We start from the raw sequence: 15192 nt of genomic DNA, 5'->3' as shown, positions 1-15192 counted from the left end.
CCACAACCAACAAAAAAAATTGAGTTGTGATGGTGTAAGCCAACTACTGCCATTTGTAATTCACCAGCAGGGTGCTAGCCGACCTTGAATGGATACTGTGTGATGGTTCCCTTTTAAAAATGCTGGAACAATATGGTCATTCATACAAAATAAGTTCAAAACAGTGGTCAGGGAAATGTATAGTAATGTTCCACTCAGGTGAAACTACAATATGTCTCCCATTTCTCCTCCCACAGAACAACTCCTTTTGTGAGGCGCTCTTTCCACAGCCACTTAGTGGACAGTGGAGGGCGGCCATCAGAGAAGTGTTTTGCTCTGTGCCTCTAACAAACAAAGAACAATAGTGGCATCCTCCAGAACATCCAGATACCACATGCACACCCCAATCTCAAAGGATGCCTTTGTCATTCTGCTTCTGTCTATAGAGAAATAGTCAGATGAGTCTCGGATGCTGTCCACTTTCTTCCAGCCGGTAAATGGTTGCGGAGGAATGGATAAGAGAAAGCTCAGTCTTGTGAGTCTTTTTATTGTTGCCCCAGGGAGATGGTGAATTCCTCCCTCCACAATGAACAAAAAAGTTCAACAATCAGCCATAACTTTTAGTTTCATTTTCACTTCCAGTTACATCTGCTTATGTCACAGACAGGATGACGGCCAAGATCTATTGCAAGGTTGCATCACAGCATCTGAGTTTTGGGAGAATCATGCCTTTGGGGTACCAAATTGGATGGATGGATGGATTAAATTTAGCAAACAGGATACTTTTGATGTCAGCCTAAAGTAGGAGAATAATTTCCCCATAACCACTTGTAAGACAAAGATCCTAGTAAAAGGTTTTGCTTTTGATGAGGCTGGGGGGAAATTTCTTTTCATCCTTATGTGTAAGCAAAGCAATCCAATTCACACTTCCCAGTCTAATAAATGGCTTGAAACCCACTTCTTTGGAGTGTGTCCCCACATTTTGTGAGGCAGTTCTCAGGTCAAAAATTGGAAATAAAAATCCACATATTTCACAAAGGAAATATAGAACAATGCTGTATACTATTAAAATATAAGTGAATTTTAAATGCATTTTTTTAAAAACACAGTTTAAGCAAAAATTAGATGGAATGAACCTATTGTTGGATACAAGAGAAAGTGACACAGACCAGAAACAGACTGAGCTGTTTCAGTCTATACCTCAGCACCATTTGTCTCTTTCTGTTACATTGATGGCAGATAAAAATAAAAAGACTAGGCATATCACCTAAAAATAATATTTTTAGGGATGGGCAATGTGTGGCCCTCCAGATGTTATTGAGTGGCAATTCCTATGCTGCCCTTGCTAGCATGGACAATGGAGAGTGGCTGTCAAAAACATCTGGAAGGATACCCCTGCCTTAGAGTTTGTTGATCAGCACTGAATTGCACTGAAGTGCATGAACTCTAAAAGAAAAGAAAAAAAGGAGGGAGACTGTTTCTTAACTCTGTTCAGAGGGACCCTGTAGCCTTTCCCAATATGAGTGTATCTTAAATAGTAAGGAAAAAGGAAGACTGGGCCTTTCTGGATCATCTGGATGTGATAGATTGCATATTTTCTGGAAGAACCAGAGCATGTGTCTGGAAAGTCTAGAGTGTTAGAATCAAGAACATTTGCCTGTCTCCATAGAAAACTATGTGTCTCTTCATTCCTTTGGACTCCACAGGCATCCGTCATTGCCATTAGAAATATGTACTCTTGGTGGATTCTGTGATTTGTCCATCTTCCTTCTGTTCTGTCCATCCATTGACAACCTTGTTGGACCTAAGGAAAGGAATATTGTTCAACATGATTAAAAGCAGCTCTCCATCACCCACTATCCTCACCTCCTGCATTGCCATATCTTCAGTGCAGGTTTTCAAATTGCCACTTGCCTGGTTACCTTTGACAAACAGAAATAATTTGAGAGTGAACAGGGGAGAACCCCTCTAAAGACAGAAAAAGAGCTTGCTCCTTTTCTTTTTCTTTTCTCCCTCTCCCTCAATAAATAATAATACAAGCCACTAATGGCTGGTGGATTCCTCATCAGTGGGAAAATAAATATAAATGATCCCATTAGTATGAATTTCAAGGGCGTTATGCATGCTACTGAAGCTTATCCTCAAATATATACAGTGGCTTGCTTGGATAGCTCCTTATTGTTTTGGGTTAACCCTGGAGATTTACTAGAAATTTTACCAGGCACGAGTAGTAGAAAACAATGACCAGTCCTGGAAAATCATAGAAAAGGCTAGAAAAGCACACAATTTGAAAAGCGTGCCTATCTTTCCTTCTTGTACTGAACTGTTCAGTACCCAGAATCCAAAGAAGTGGTCTTACTGAAAGGATTTCCTTCCATCATAGGGAGTTTATCACACTGGGGCTAACTTTGGCATTAAAGAGAGATTAAAGCACATTTAAAGCATCCTTCAAATAAAGCGAAAATTGTGATATATTATATTGCGCAAATAATTATCACGCGCAATTGTGCAATAAAGTGGTATTGGAAATGCATTGCCACTGAAATCCCAAAAGTAAAAAGTTAATGCTTCTTTGTGACCACTTTAATGGCAGGTTTTGTGCAAAGTCATGTGCAATCATTTCATGTAATTATGCAATTTTCTGGGATATTCATGGGATAAACTCCCAATCTCCTTTGTGTGATAAAACACAGAATAGTTTTATCTTCAGACTACTGAACACCCCCAAAAAACCTGTGTAAGCCCAAGATCAGCCCCTGCTTACCCCTCCCCATTGGATATAAATTAATAAAGTTTGGCACAGGTGACCCAAAATTAATCATGCTCAGAAGCCCCGATACATGAAATTCCTGGACATAGGAGCTAGCAAGGAAGAGGTTGCGAGGCACACACCTTGATGAAACCATTGGAATTTTCCAGCATATCCTATTGTGTCTGGAGAGGGTGAAGGGATTATGGCAGGTATAGGACTGGGATCATATAGTTGGATAAAGGGTCAGCATAATCCCTTTTGTCTCGGGTATTTGCTCCAATCATCCACCGTATTCAATCCGGTTTCACACCTTTCTTTCCAATCCTGGGAAACTATCCAAAAGCGATTTAGCCCTTGTACTTCAGGTTTCTCCCCCCCCCCCCCCCAATGCTATTTTCAAGGTCTGTATACAGGTAGCAAACCACATTGGTCTTTGCTTGGTAGCAAGCAGACACGCTGTCTCAGTGTGTGTGTATTCCTGATTCCCATCAATAAACTATAATTCTTATTTTAAACCCTGCTACTGGAACTCCTGTGTGATCTTGACTCAGTATAGTTGGGTTGATCCCTAGACCAAAGTTATCCAAGTCATGCTATATCTCTCCTTTGAGATAAGTACAGAAATCCCCCTAAAATACATTGGTTGTGGGTGTCCTCCCCTGACCCTAGCATTTTGGGTAACACCAGTTCTAAAGAACTAGAAACTTCTCTGGAGCTGATTTTCTGTTGGCAGAGAGGCCTGCAGTAGGGGAAAAAAATTCCCAGTTGTCTGGTAGTCAGAGGCCAACAGAACAGTGGTTTATAGGCTAACAGAATGGCCTCCAACTCACCGCACACTGGAGGTGGATTTGACATTAGTGTCATCTTGAAGATCTTTGTCCCGTGTCTCCGGAAGGAAAAAGCAGAGCACGCCTCCAATGAGTGCGGTGGCTCCCAACAGTGACATGGGAATAGCCGGGTGGATCTTGTCCAGGAGACCAACTAGTGGTGAGAGGATGCCAGCCACCCGGGCAGCCATAGAACACAACCCTAAGCCAGTTTGCCTGGCAAAAGAAGCAAAACACACGTTGTGCCCAAACATATAATAAACACAGATAGTTATCCTGCCAGCAGAAAGTTTGCAAAGCAAAATGCATTCTATAATACCATCAAGCAGCTCACTTTTTAAAATGGTCTAGGAAACCTTTGGCTCTCTGGAGGTTGACACAATCCCTTTGCCACTACAGCTGGAGCTTCAGAGAACTGAAGCCCCAAACATCTGGAAGGCCAAGGTTTCCCCAACACTGTTTTGCAGGAATACTTTGTGAAGTCAACAAACGAAAGAATTCATGTTGCAAGGACTTCGAACACACCAAGCTGTGCATGCTATCCAACATGCTGATGGATGCACAAATACTGTTAAAATATTCTTCGCACTTTTGCATAAATGCAGAAGTTGACCATAGAGTTGCACTATAGAGTTGCACTACAAATGCCGAGAGAGGTATCCTCCCCAGTTTAAAAATATTTTTTTATTTGTGTTTTTTCCATTTTCGTCAGGGTCCTGCATCCCTAACGCCGGCAAATGCAGAGGGCCCACTGTATTTTTAAATTGGATTATATTGTTAGCTGGTATGAGCCACCAAGAAGGATGGCTACTTGCCAAATTACACATCTATAAAGGGGGCAAGACTTCTGGAAAAAACAGCTGAAAAATGTAATTCCATTTCTAAGGCCAAATATGTTTCGACTGCAAACATTTAGGGAGGGTGGTAGTTGTGTCAACATGTCTTGCCCCTCACAAAGTGTGTCATAGTCCACAAAAGCTTATGCCAAATAAAACCTATTAGCCTTTATGGTGCCACTAGACTATTTGTGGCTTTCATGGCAAAATAAAAAGATTCTCACCTGACGACCGTGGGGAATACCTCTGAAGAAAACACATAGCTGGTTGAAAAAGAGGCAGCTAAAGAAGATTTTCCAATAACTGCCAGTATTGTCACAATCACAGGGAAATCTGAACAAAGATAGAAGACACCATTAAATAGGCCACAACTGAGTATGGCAAGGAATTCTAGAAGAAGAAAAAACATTGACTTAGCAAAATGTTTAACTTGCTTTTCAGATATCCTCTGCAGACCTATTTATTATTATAGGATTCCTAGCTATTGCCACCCATAAATCCACTTGGGGTTAGAATGGTCTTGATGCCCAGTTAAGGGGCAGTCTATGGCTTGGTGGTGAAGCTTGCATTCTGCAATGGTGGGACTAGAGCCAATGAGTGGAAATTGCAGGAAAGTAGATTTGGGATAAACATTAGGGGAAACATCCAAACAGTGCTAGCTATTCAGCAGTGGGATAGTCCACCTTGGGTGGTACCTGTAGTTCTCTCTTCTTCTCTGAAACTATTTAAGCAGAAACTTAGGTTTAATCTGCACTGCAGAAATAATGCAGTTTGACACCACTCTAACTGCCACGGCTCAATGCCTGGAATTTTGGGATTTGTAGTTCTGTGAACTATTTAACCTCCTCTGTCTGAGAGCTCCAAGGCCACAACAAACTACAAATCCCTGCATTCCATAGGATGAAGCCATGGCATTTAAAGTGGGGTCAAACTGCATTAATTTTGCAGAGTGGTAGCAACCTAAGTGGCCATCTCTCAGGAATGCTACAGATGTATTCCAGATTGCAGATCCTGCATTGAACATTGGACTAGGTGATCTTTAAGATCCCTCATGACTCTATGATTTATTATTGTAGTAATACAGAGGTGTTTTGGCATCAGAGATCATTCTAATCACACATGGATCAATCATATATTAGTGGCCACCATAATTTAGAAAAGTTCCTTTTTGGACTACAATTCCCAAAATCCACCAGCCAGTTTTTCCAAGCCTTGCTGGCCACCTTCGAGGATTCTCAAACCCATATGGATCATTCTGAAACCACCCTGGCTGACACGACTGTTGCCTTTGTCAACCAAGCACATCTTGTATAAATATCATGAATTTCAAAAACATTTCATGATTGATTTATTGATTTATTGTACCTTTTGGAACAACAGGAATGAACAAGCACACAATCCCACCCAGGAGTAACCAAGCCGCCTGGCATTTCTTCCTCCCCAACCACTGAAGCAGGAAAACGCAGGAGAAGCGAGCTGGTATTTCAACTGCTCCAAAGATGAGTTGAGTCATGTAGATGTCCAAGCCGAAATCTCCAACATGGAGACTCACGCCGTAGTACACAAGACTGTCAGCAAACCTGAGCATAAAACAAAGAGGACTCGGTTTTTATCCTTTATAACCATTCGCCTGGATGAGCTAATAATTCATCAGAGCCTGGAAATGTTACTTGTAGGACTACAACACCCCAAATGCTTCACCTAACATAACCAAGAAAATAACTAGTCTAACAATGAAACAATTTCACTGTACTCCATACCAGATCAAAACCACAAAACCTATTACTCAGTTATTTTAATTTCGAACACTCACCAAACCCAGATCATGATTAAAGTCGTGCGCCGTAGATGTGGCATTTTGAAAAGATCCAGGACACTCCCAGATTTCACCTTCTCCTCAGGAGCCATCTTCAAAGCAAACAAAACACAGGAGACAAAACATCAATGAAAACAGATGTATGTTCTTCACAGAGCCCAGAAGTTCAGATGTTGAATTGCTCATAAATAATGAGTTACTTGGAAGTAAAAAACAATGAGTTACTTGCAAACAGAACTTGGGAAAGCTACTTTAAACTGGAGCTCCCAGGACTCTGGACACATCAGGAGGGCAAGGACATTTGTCTCAGGGGTATCTAGTGGCCTCCATGGCTGCTACCACACTGCAAAATTAAAGCAGTTTGACACTACTTTAACTCTAGTGGCTCCATCCTATAGAATCCTAGGGTGTGTGGTTTGTTGTGGCACTGGAGTTTTCTGACAGAAAAGGCTAAATAGCTCACAAAACTACATATCCCACTGAGCCATGACAATTAAAGTGGTGTCAAACTGCCTTAATTCTGTAGTGTAGATGCAGCATATGTGGGGGGGGGGCCTCAAACAATCAAGGAGCTATCCAAAGTGCTGAACCTGATGCCCAAAATGTTGTTACTGTGTGCCTTCCAGTCATTTCCAACTTATGGCAATGCTAAGGCAAACCTATCATGGGGTTTTCTCGGCAGGATTTGTTCAGAAGAGGTTTGTCATTGCCTTCCCTTGAAACTGAGAGAGTGTGATTTGCCCAAGGTCACCCAATGGGTTTCATGGCTAAGCTGAGAATCAAACCCAGGCCTCCAGTGTTGTAGTCCAACATTCAAACCACTATGCCATACTGGCTCTCCCAAAATAGATTCAGACTAAAAGCCAGAACAGGTGGGGCCCATTATCTGCCACTTTTTGGAGTAAAGAAGCTGGAGGACCCACAAATGCCTAGAGAAGTGTTTTCTCTAGGAACGTCTAGCTTTCCCAGCACAATTCTAAGGTTAACTTCTGGAAGAGTTGCACTGGAGGATCAAAAGATTCCCAGAGAGAACACATTAATCAAAAATGCAAATAATCAAATCTGCAAAAGTCAAAGCCACAATTGTGGACGGCCAACTGTATTGCTGACTATGTTGGGCATCATCAAGATACAGGTGACACCTGAACCCAAAAATCCAGACCATCTCTCCCAACAGTGTTATGCATATGTTAAATAAAATTGGGACAAAACTGAGTCCTGTGCAATACACTCTTACACACAGAAGGTCTCTAAACTCTCTAAGTGACAAAAAAGACTAACCATGAAACTCTGGAACTTGTGCATGCTTCTTTAACAATAATGCAAAAACTCATAATTGCAATAATGCAAATTAAACATACAGAGACATAATGAAACTATATAAACCATTTAGAAAATGATCATAGTCTTCACAGGCCAACAGCCAAGGAGCTGAAGAGGAGTCCCCAGCAAAAAAATTAAAGAGTTAAGGAATGTTGCAGGGCATGAATGTCTCCTTTTTGCCACAATCAGCCATCTGGTTTTCTCTTTCTCTTATAAAGTGGGCCCTTGATATGCACTGAGATGGATACCAAAATCCATGGATGCTCAAGTTCCATTAAATACAATAGGAGAGTCAAATGGTGGCCCATTTATATAAAATGGCAAAATCATGGTTTGCTTTTTGGAACTGATATATTTAAAATATTTTCAGGCTGTGGATGCTCGATAAAAAGTCAGTGGATATGGAGGGCTGACTGTACCTTTTTTCCTTAATCACACACACATACACACACAGAGAGCCACCTTTTTGGGGGTGTTTGGTGTTCATTTCTCTCTCGTTCTTATCTTAAGAGGAGAAATAGGCATCCCAGCCTTTTGAACACCTGATTGAGTAGTTCTTCCGGGACAGTCCGTTTGTTGATGGAGGCGGCTTTTCGAAGCAGCTGTTTGGCTTCTTCAATCTTCCCTTTTGTCACAAGCCATCGAGCAGAATTAGGGAGGACCCTGCAAAGTACAAGAGGCCATGAAGCACAGCAGATTAATGTGCCAGGAAATGTTCTGAGTGGAGTGGGATGCATGACAGTGTTCTGATCCAGTAGTACCAGCAAGCTGTTGAAATACTGTAGCTTGTATCACATCTCATTTTTGTCCCATTTCATTTTTTTTCCCTGTGCCTGTGCAACATGTCCTGCATCAAAGTAACCATGTTTGAATGCTGCTTCCCAGCTTGCTAAAATGTGGGCAGCTGAGCATATAATTAAGAATAAAACCAGAGATAATAGCCCAGCAGTGGACGCCTCATGCTTGCAATGTTCAGTTAAAAAAGGCATCATCCTCAAAGGCTTGGTTAAAGGAAAATATTGGCAGTTGCCTCCAATATCAGAATGTACTTTCTAGTTGCAATAGGCAAAGTCCTTGGTAAATATAATTGCCAGTCTCACATCACATCCATTGGGGGAAGGATATTAAAACATGGCATGGGAATAAGTTCATGTCACTACAGATTGAATGTAACTTACATCATGCCTCCAGTTCAGAAAAGCTACTTTTTTGGACTACAGCTACTAGAATCCCCTAAGTGAATTGTAATCCAAAAAAGGTGCACCTGAATTAGCAGGGATAGTCTTGATTAGTCTTCTGCCATCCCACTTTTTCAGCTGCTTTTAAGGTTTTGAATTTTCTCTCTTCTCTCCCTCATTTCCCACATTGTTCTCAGCTTATTTCAGTTGCTTCAAATTCAGTTCAAAATGCAGATACAGTTTGTACTCGATTAACTCAGCAAGAGAGAGAGAAGACAGGCAGAATCTTGCCCTCCCCAGCAGGCTCAGTGAAAAGCAAACTGCTGTAACCTTGCCTAGCTTGTGCCTTCTTCATCATTAATAGCTTTTGTCATCTTGAGCACACTCTGATGTTGCTTGGCCTCACCAATCCCAGTTTTCATCTGAGAAATCTTGGACAGTATGAAAGGTTAATTTCCCACCCAGCTCTTCATCCAGTCCAACCATCCATCATACAGTTCTTGGGCACAATCCACTCACCATATGTAGAAAAAGAGCACGAAGACAGGAGCAGAGCCAGCTACTTGATACTTCCTCCAGTCATGAATGGAGTAGGCCAAGCCTGCCAGGGCCATCTGACCCAAGGCATTGCTGCAGTGGGTAGTCACCTGTGCCAGCGGGCGATAGGCGGCTCCGACCCACTCAGAAGCTGAAAGGAATCACAGTCCATCTCTGATGTATTGAAAGCCTTTTGCTTGCCAATGAATTACAGACAATATTCTGCATCATGTACTTAGTGAAGTACCTGACCTGATGTATAACAAGTACAGTTGGCTCTCCATATCCATGGATTTTTTTATCCACGGGTTCAAGCATCCACAGATTGAAAGTATTCCAAAAATATAAATTCCCCAAATCAAACTTTGATTTTTTCATTTTATATAAGGGACAGCATTTTACTATGCCACAGTATTTACTGGGACTTGAGCATCCACGGATTTTGGTATCCATTGGGGGGGGGGGACAGTCCTGGAACCAAAACCCAGTGGATCCTAAGGGCCCCTGTATAGTTGACTGAGTAATCTATCCTGGCCCAACCTCCCCAAATCTCCTTGACGCATCATTCACCCATGCCTTGATCACCAGCAGAATGGATCTCCTTCTCTTAATGTTCAGTAAATCATGGCAATAGTGTCAGAGCCTTACTCAGAGCCTTATCGCATAAGAAAGCCAAAATGGAGCAGAAGAGTAGTGGCTTTCTCTGTGCCTCTCTGCATGCTGTCATAGAACTTCTGTTCTCTTCCCAAGCTAGATGGTCATAAAAGCAAGCCTTTTGTTAAACTGATTTTTCCAAAACAACAAAAGGCACACTTTATTACTGTCTCCCTCAGGAAGAAAACAGAAGTACTATGAAGTAGCCCGAAAAACCCACAAAAAAAATATAGAAGTACTATGATATCACATGGAGAAGCATGAAGGAAGCTTTCCCATTCCATTTCAGCATTCTTTTCTTGTGCGATAAGGCTCTGAGTAGTGCTCATGAATGCAGAACAGTTCACTAGATTTATACATCTTTAGCTGTTCAGAAATGACTTGAAGGCACAACAACAAAGACTATTGTCTAAGAGAAGATTAAAACAGTTTAAGTAACATTATTTTATTTCTTGGTCACATTCAAAAAGTCAGGTCCAAGACTTAGAAAAGTTATTTTTTTAGACCCAAACTCCTAGAATCCTAGTCAAAGTGACATGCGTAAAATAACCCAGGGACAGTAAAAAATGTGCCAAGATTGCTATCCACATTCAGAGAACCTAAAATTAAGGAGCATTTGGGGGTTTGAAAATCCAAAAATCTGCATATGGAGAGTCAGGGCAAATTCTTCTAATACCATTCTAATGCCCATTCCTGCTTTTAAAAATACTAAACAGATAGAGAGCTAAATTGGGAGAGGGAAGGAGGGTGATGGGGTTATTTTAGAGCAGATAACCAGACTGGACATTGTCAGGATGGCAAGATCTAAACCCAGGCATCTTACTTAAAGCTGCCATGCTGATACTGATCCCAGCAAATGCGGCCCCCACGACGAATCTCAAGATAATGTAGACGGCGAAGGTTGGTGCAAAACCTGACCCGACACCAAAGCAGCCCATGAGGAGAAGCTGGAGCAAGATGGACCATCGACTACCGATCCTGATGGAAGGAAAAGCAATCCATGTGTCAGTCTGTCTGCAATGCACAGATCAAGATTTGCATTTAATCATTGTGAAGAAAGTCAAAGTACACTTTGCAGGCATGCCCATGCAACAAAAGTCATGTGCATCAGGTGCTCTCATGGTGCTCTGGCACTTCCTAGCAGGTGTCTAGATGTGCATCGCGGATGGTCCAAATTGCACATCAGGCTGTGGTGACTCCACTATCACTCCATTGGCTACCATTGGACAATGGAGGTCCATATGTTATAATGCCATGGCATTATAATGCCATGACAGCCTCTAGATGAATGTGAGCATTGTGAAACCACTCAGTTCAATTTTGCATGCACATAAGGTCATTTATGAAGGTGCAAGTCTCAAGCTGAATGCCAGCTACAGTCTTTTTAATCCAAAAGTAGCACCTTGAACCTGGCTCAAAATCTAACTGGAAAGCAATATAGATTTGTTTGTTTTTCAGCATAAGGGTTTTATGCACATGGTAGGAGCTCTCACTAAGAACCTGACTGCTGCCTTTGCAGTAGTCTTACACAAGGATGGCTGTGGAGTGGTGAATTTATTCTGGGTTTTAGTCCAGCTATCACAAGAGCTATCCTAGATACTGAATCTCAAAATAGGTTCAGCACTTTCAATCGGTTCTGTAGAGTGTAGACTAAAACCTGGACCAGATTCACCACCCCACTAACATGTAAGCCACCAGCCATCACTGGCCCAACACAGAGCCCATTGAAGTAGCCTAACATTGAGATCATCTGTGCACAGTACTCCAAGATTTTCATTTGGATTCATGTACATATAGTCCCAATCTGCATCCAAAGGTCAATTCACACAGATTTACAGTGGAAAATATAGTATTCAGTTTTGGCAGTGAAAAAGCCCAGCTCCACTTAGAGCTAGATCATTCTTTAATGCCTGACTCTGATCAATCCTTGGAACAAAGAAGCTATGGGATGGATGGCTTGGAAAATTGCCTGTGCCTTTTCTGGTGGTGGCGTGCAATTGCAGTGCATAGCCAGGGCTACCTATCTGCTACCATTTATCATCATGCCACCAATGCAGAGCTCTTAGGAGATTATCACACACAGACAGGATAGGAATGGGATCACTCCCCCAGCTTTACCCTGTCTGTGTCAGCGATCACGCAAAAGGCATTCAGATATCATTATCCTGTCATTGAAGTGGCATTGCATTAACGGGAACTCCTGTTAATGCAAAATGCTGAGCAATGCCACTTCAATGATGGGACAATGATGGGACAACAATGGGATCAGTGCAGTGTCATGTGAAAGTCTTTGTCACTCATGCTTTCCAGATGAGATAATGTCCGGATAAGCACAACATCATCTGAAAGTCCTTCCCACAATCAGGATGGACAGGACAATTATGTCCCATCCCCTGTATGATAATCTCCTTAGAGTCCACCTTGCACAAGCAGTGAGGACCTTGCATGATCCATCAAAGGCAAAGCCATGTTAGTCTGGATCAGTGTGCAAAGGGCTCTTGTAGCACCTTTGAGATTAGCTGAGGCTGCTGCAACACTGCAGAATTAATGCAGTTTGACACCACTTTAACTGTCAGCGCTCCATCCTACAGAATCCTGGGATTTGTTGTTTATTGTCGACCAGTGCTCTCTGACAGAGAAGGCTAAATATCTCACCAAACAACAAATCCCAAAATTCCTAGCATTGAGCCCTGGCAGTTAAAGTGGTGTCAAACGGCATTACTTCTACAGTGTAGCTGCAGACTGAGAGAAGAAAGAAGTTGGTAATGCAAGAATCTTTTGCTTAGAATAGGTCAAATCTTAGCATTCCATGTTGCATTCTCCTTGATTGTAGTGGGACATATTTGTTATTAAGGCACACCCAATAGCTGCCCACATTCTCCTCCCTGTGATTTCCTGCATGCCTCTGGAAGAACATGTTTTGCATAAATTATTTGCATCAATATATACAGAGCAAGCAGGACATCCAAGTCTCTGTCCCACCAACTGCCCAAACTTTGCTCTTGTTTCTTTCACTGGGCACTGCCCATCGATTTTAAAAAGTTTCCTCCTAGCCCTAAGGCTTGCCAGAAACATGATTTTTTTATAATGAAATTTGCCATGCTACCTGCTATACCAGAGCACCTGGTACTTTTTGATCACTGCCCAAGCCCCAGCAAAGCCCATTGCTAATATCAGGCATGGATCTCTCTCCTTTAATTGTTTATCCAACCTCTTCCCAGCATTCAGAACAGCACAGGACTGTTGTGCCTAGAAGCCATTTTAATTTCTGACAATGCCTCTTTTATAACATCACTCCAGGGCACTGTTGGGAAACAGAGAGGGCCAGGAGTGGAGCAGGTACTAGAAATGGACACATCAGTGCACTATGCATTTAAAGCCAATCTGAAAGCCCTCTTGTGAGTATTGGGAAAACAGAGCAAAAGTGAGATAGGGAGGAAGAAAATATTATCTGCAAGGTTTGTGGGCTGAATGCCTGTTCCCCATCCCAAAAAAACATAGTTGTGAAGCAACCACACATGCTCATCACAGTGCTCATTTATAGTGCTATGATTCCACTTTAACCATCATGAGTGCATCTTCTGAAATCCTGGTAGCATCATGGTTAAATAATAAATAAAACTTTTATTTGTATCACGCTTTTCTGTTGCAGGGCAATCAAAGCGGCTTACATGTTAAAACAGCACCAATATACAGTACACAATACATATACAATATAATATCTACCCCCCTTAAAAAAATTAAACATAATACAATTAAAATTGATCTGTTAAAATAAGAGTATTGTCAACAGTACAACAGTACAAGTGCTGGCATGCTACATAAGAAGGGGAGAATTTATTCATAGCTGAGTCATTCTGTTCAGGGAAAGCCTGCCGGAAGAGATCCATCTTAACAGATTTTTTAAAGCTGTCTAAGCATGTGATTTGATGGATTTCTTCCGGCAAGCCATTCCACAGTCTGGGAGTGGTTGTGGAAAGTATCCTCTGAGAGGTTGCTGTTACTCTGGTCTTTATCGGCTGCCATAAATTCCTCCCAGAGGACCTGAGGGTGCAAGGCGTATTATACGGAAGTAGGTGATCCCTTAGATAGGTTGGACCCAAGCCATGTAGCACTTTAAAGGTGATAACCAATGCCTTGTTCTGTGCCTGGAAGCCAATAGGCAGTCAGCGGAGTGACTTTAAGATGGGTGTTATGTGGTCACTCCTAGATTTTCCAGTAACCAACCTGGCTGCCATATTCTGTACTCATTGAACCTTCCAAACTAAGCACAAGGGTAGCCCCATGTAAAGTGTGTTATAGAAATCGAGTTGTGAGATTATCATTGCATGTACTACAGTTTCGCAGTCCCTTACTTTTAGGAAAGGGTGCAGCTGGTGTATCAGCCGCTGGTACTGCAGCCACAATGTTGGTACTGCAGCCACAATGTTGTGAGTTCAATCCCAGAGGGCTCCAAGGCTGACTCAGCCTTCCATCCTTTCGTAGATCAGTAAAATTAGTACCCAGCTTGTTGGGGGCAACGGGCAACTGGCTTACAGACTGTAAACTGCTTAGAGAGTGCTGAGTTTACTGATAAGCAGTATAGAAAAATAAATGCTATCGCTATCTCTATTGCTAGTGGCAGTGAAGGAGGCATTTAGAATTCTGATCCAGAGGATTCACTGAACTACAATTCCCAGGAATCACTCACATGATGTAGTGGTTTCTGTTTTGGACAGTGGGAGACCAAAGTTTGAATCCCGACTGGACCACAGAAATCTATTGTGTGACTGTGGGCAAGTCACATTCTCTCATTCTCAGAGGAAGGCAATGGCAACCCCCCCCCCCCCTGAACAAATCTGGCTAAGAAAAGCCAGATAGGTTCAGCGTTCACCTGAGGGTTGCCATAAGTCAGAAATTACTTGAAGGTACACAACTGGGAGCCTTTTTGGCTGAAGGGTGGGGTATAAATGCTAGGAAGGAAGGAAGGAAGGAAGGAAGGAAGGAAGGAAGGAAGGAAGGAAGGTACTGTCAATAACTGTGTGATATAAAGGGCACCATGTAATAGTTCAGCACTTTTGATCTCCCCTTTAAATTTGGGAATAAAACTCAGGACTGATTCCCCGTCCCATTGCCATGAAAGTTGCATGCTATCACTGCAAAGGTACTTCACTGCCATTGCCACATTATAACATATTTCTTAAAGAAAGGAAAGAAATGGTTATCCCTGGGGGGGGGAAATGTGGCATATTCCTTACACACACACACACACACACACACACACACACACACACACACAAAACACAACACA

At 42.1% G+C, this 15192-nt stretch overlaps 1 protein-coding gene across 1 annotated transcript in view; it reads right to left on the bottom strand.

Moving 5' to 3' along the window:
- Nucleotides 1–510: 510 nt before the first annotated feature.
- Nucleotides 511–15192, bottom strand: part of LOC121934822 (solute carrier family 22 member 13-like) — a 20179-nt gene continuing 5497 nt past the window's right edge. Inside the window, exons 3-10 of the mRNA XM_042475701.1 lie at nt 10726–10880; nt 9231–9399; nt 8076–8196; nt 6208–6302; nt 5760–5974; nt 4619–4727; nt 3562–3774; nt 511–1783 (exon numbers count right to left, since the gene is read on the bottom strand). Coding sequence (XP_042331635.1) covers nt 1702–1783; nt 3562–3774; nt 4619–4727; nt 5760–5974; nt 6208–6302; nt 8076–8196; nt 9231–9399; nt 10726–10880 — 1159 coding nt within the window. The 3' untranslated portion in view covers nt 511–1701. The remainder of the gene's footprint in view (nt 1784–3561; nt 3775–4618; nt 4728–5759; nt 5975–6207; nt 6303–8075; nt 8197–9230; nt 9400–10725; nt 10881–15192) is intronic.

The sequence above is a fragment of the Sceloporus undulatus genome, chromosome 6, assembly GCF_019175285.1.
Source record: "Sceloporus undulatus isolate JIND9_A2432 ecotype Alabama chromosome 6, SceUnd_v1.1, whole genome shotgun sequence".
Classification (NCBI taxonomy): Eukaryota; Metazoa; Chordata; class Lepidosauria; order Squamata; family Phrynosomatidae; genus Sceloporus; species Sceloporus undulatus.
Note: the sequence above shows the minus strand (reverse complement) of the source record. Positions and strands in the feature narration are given on the sequence as shown.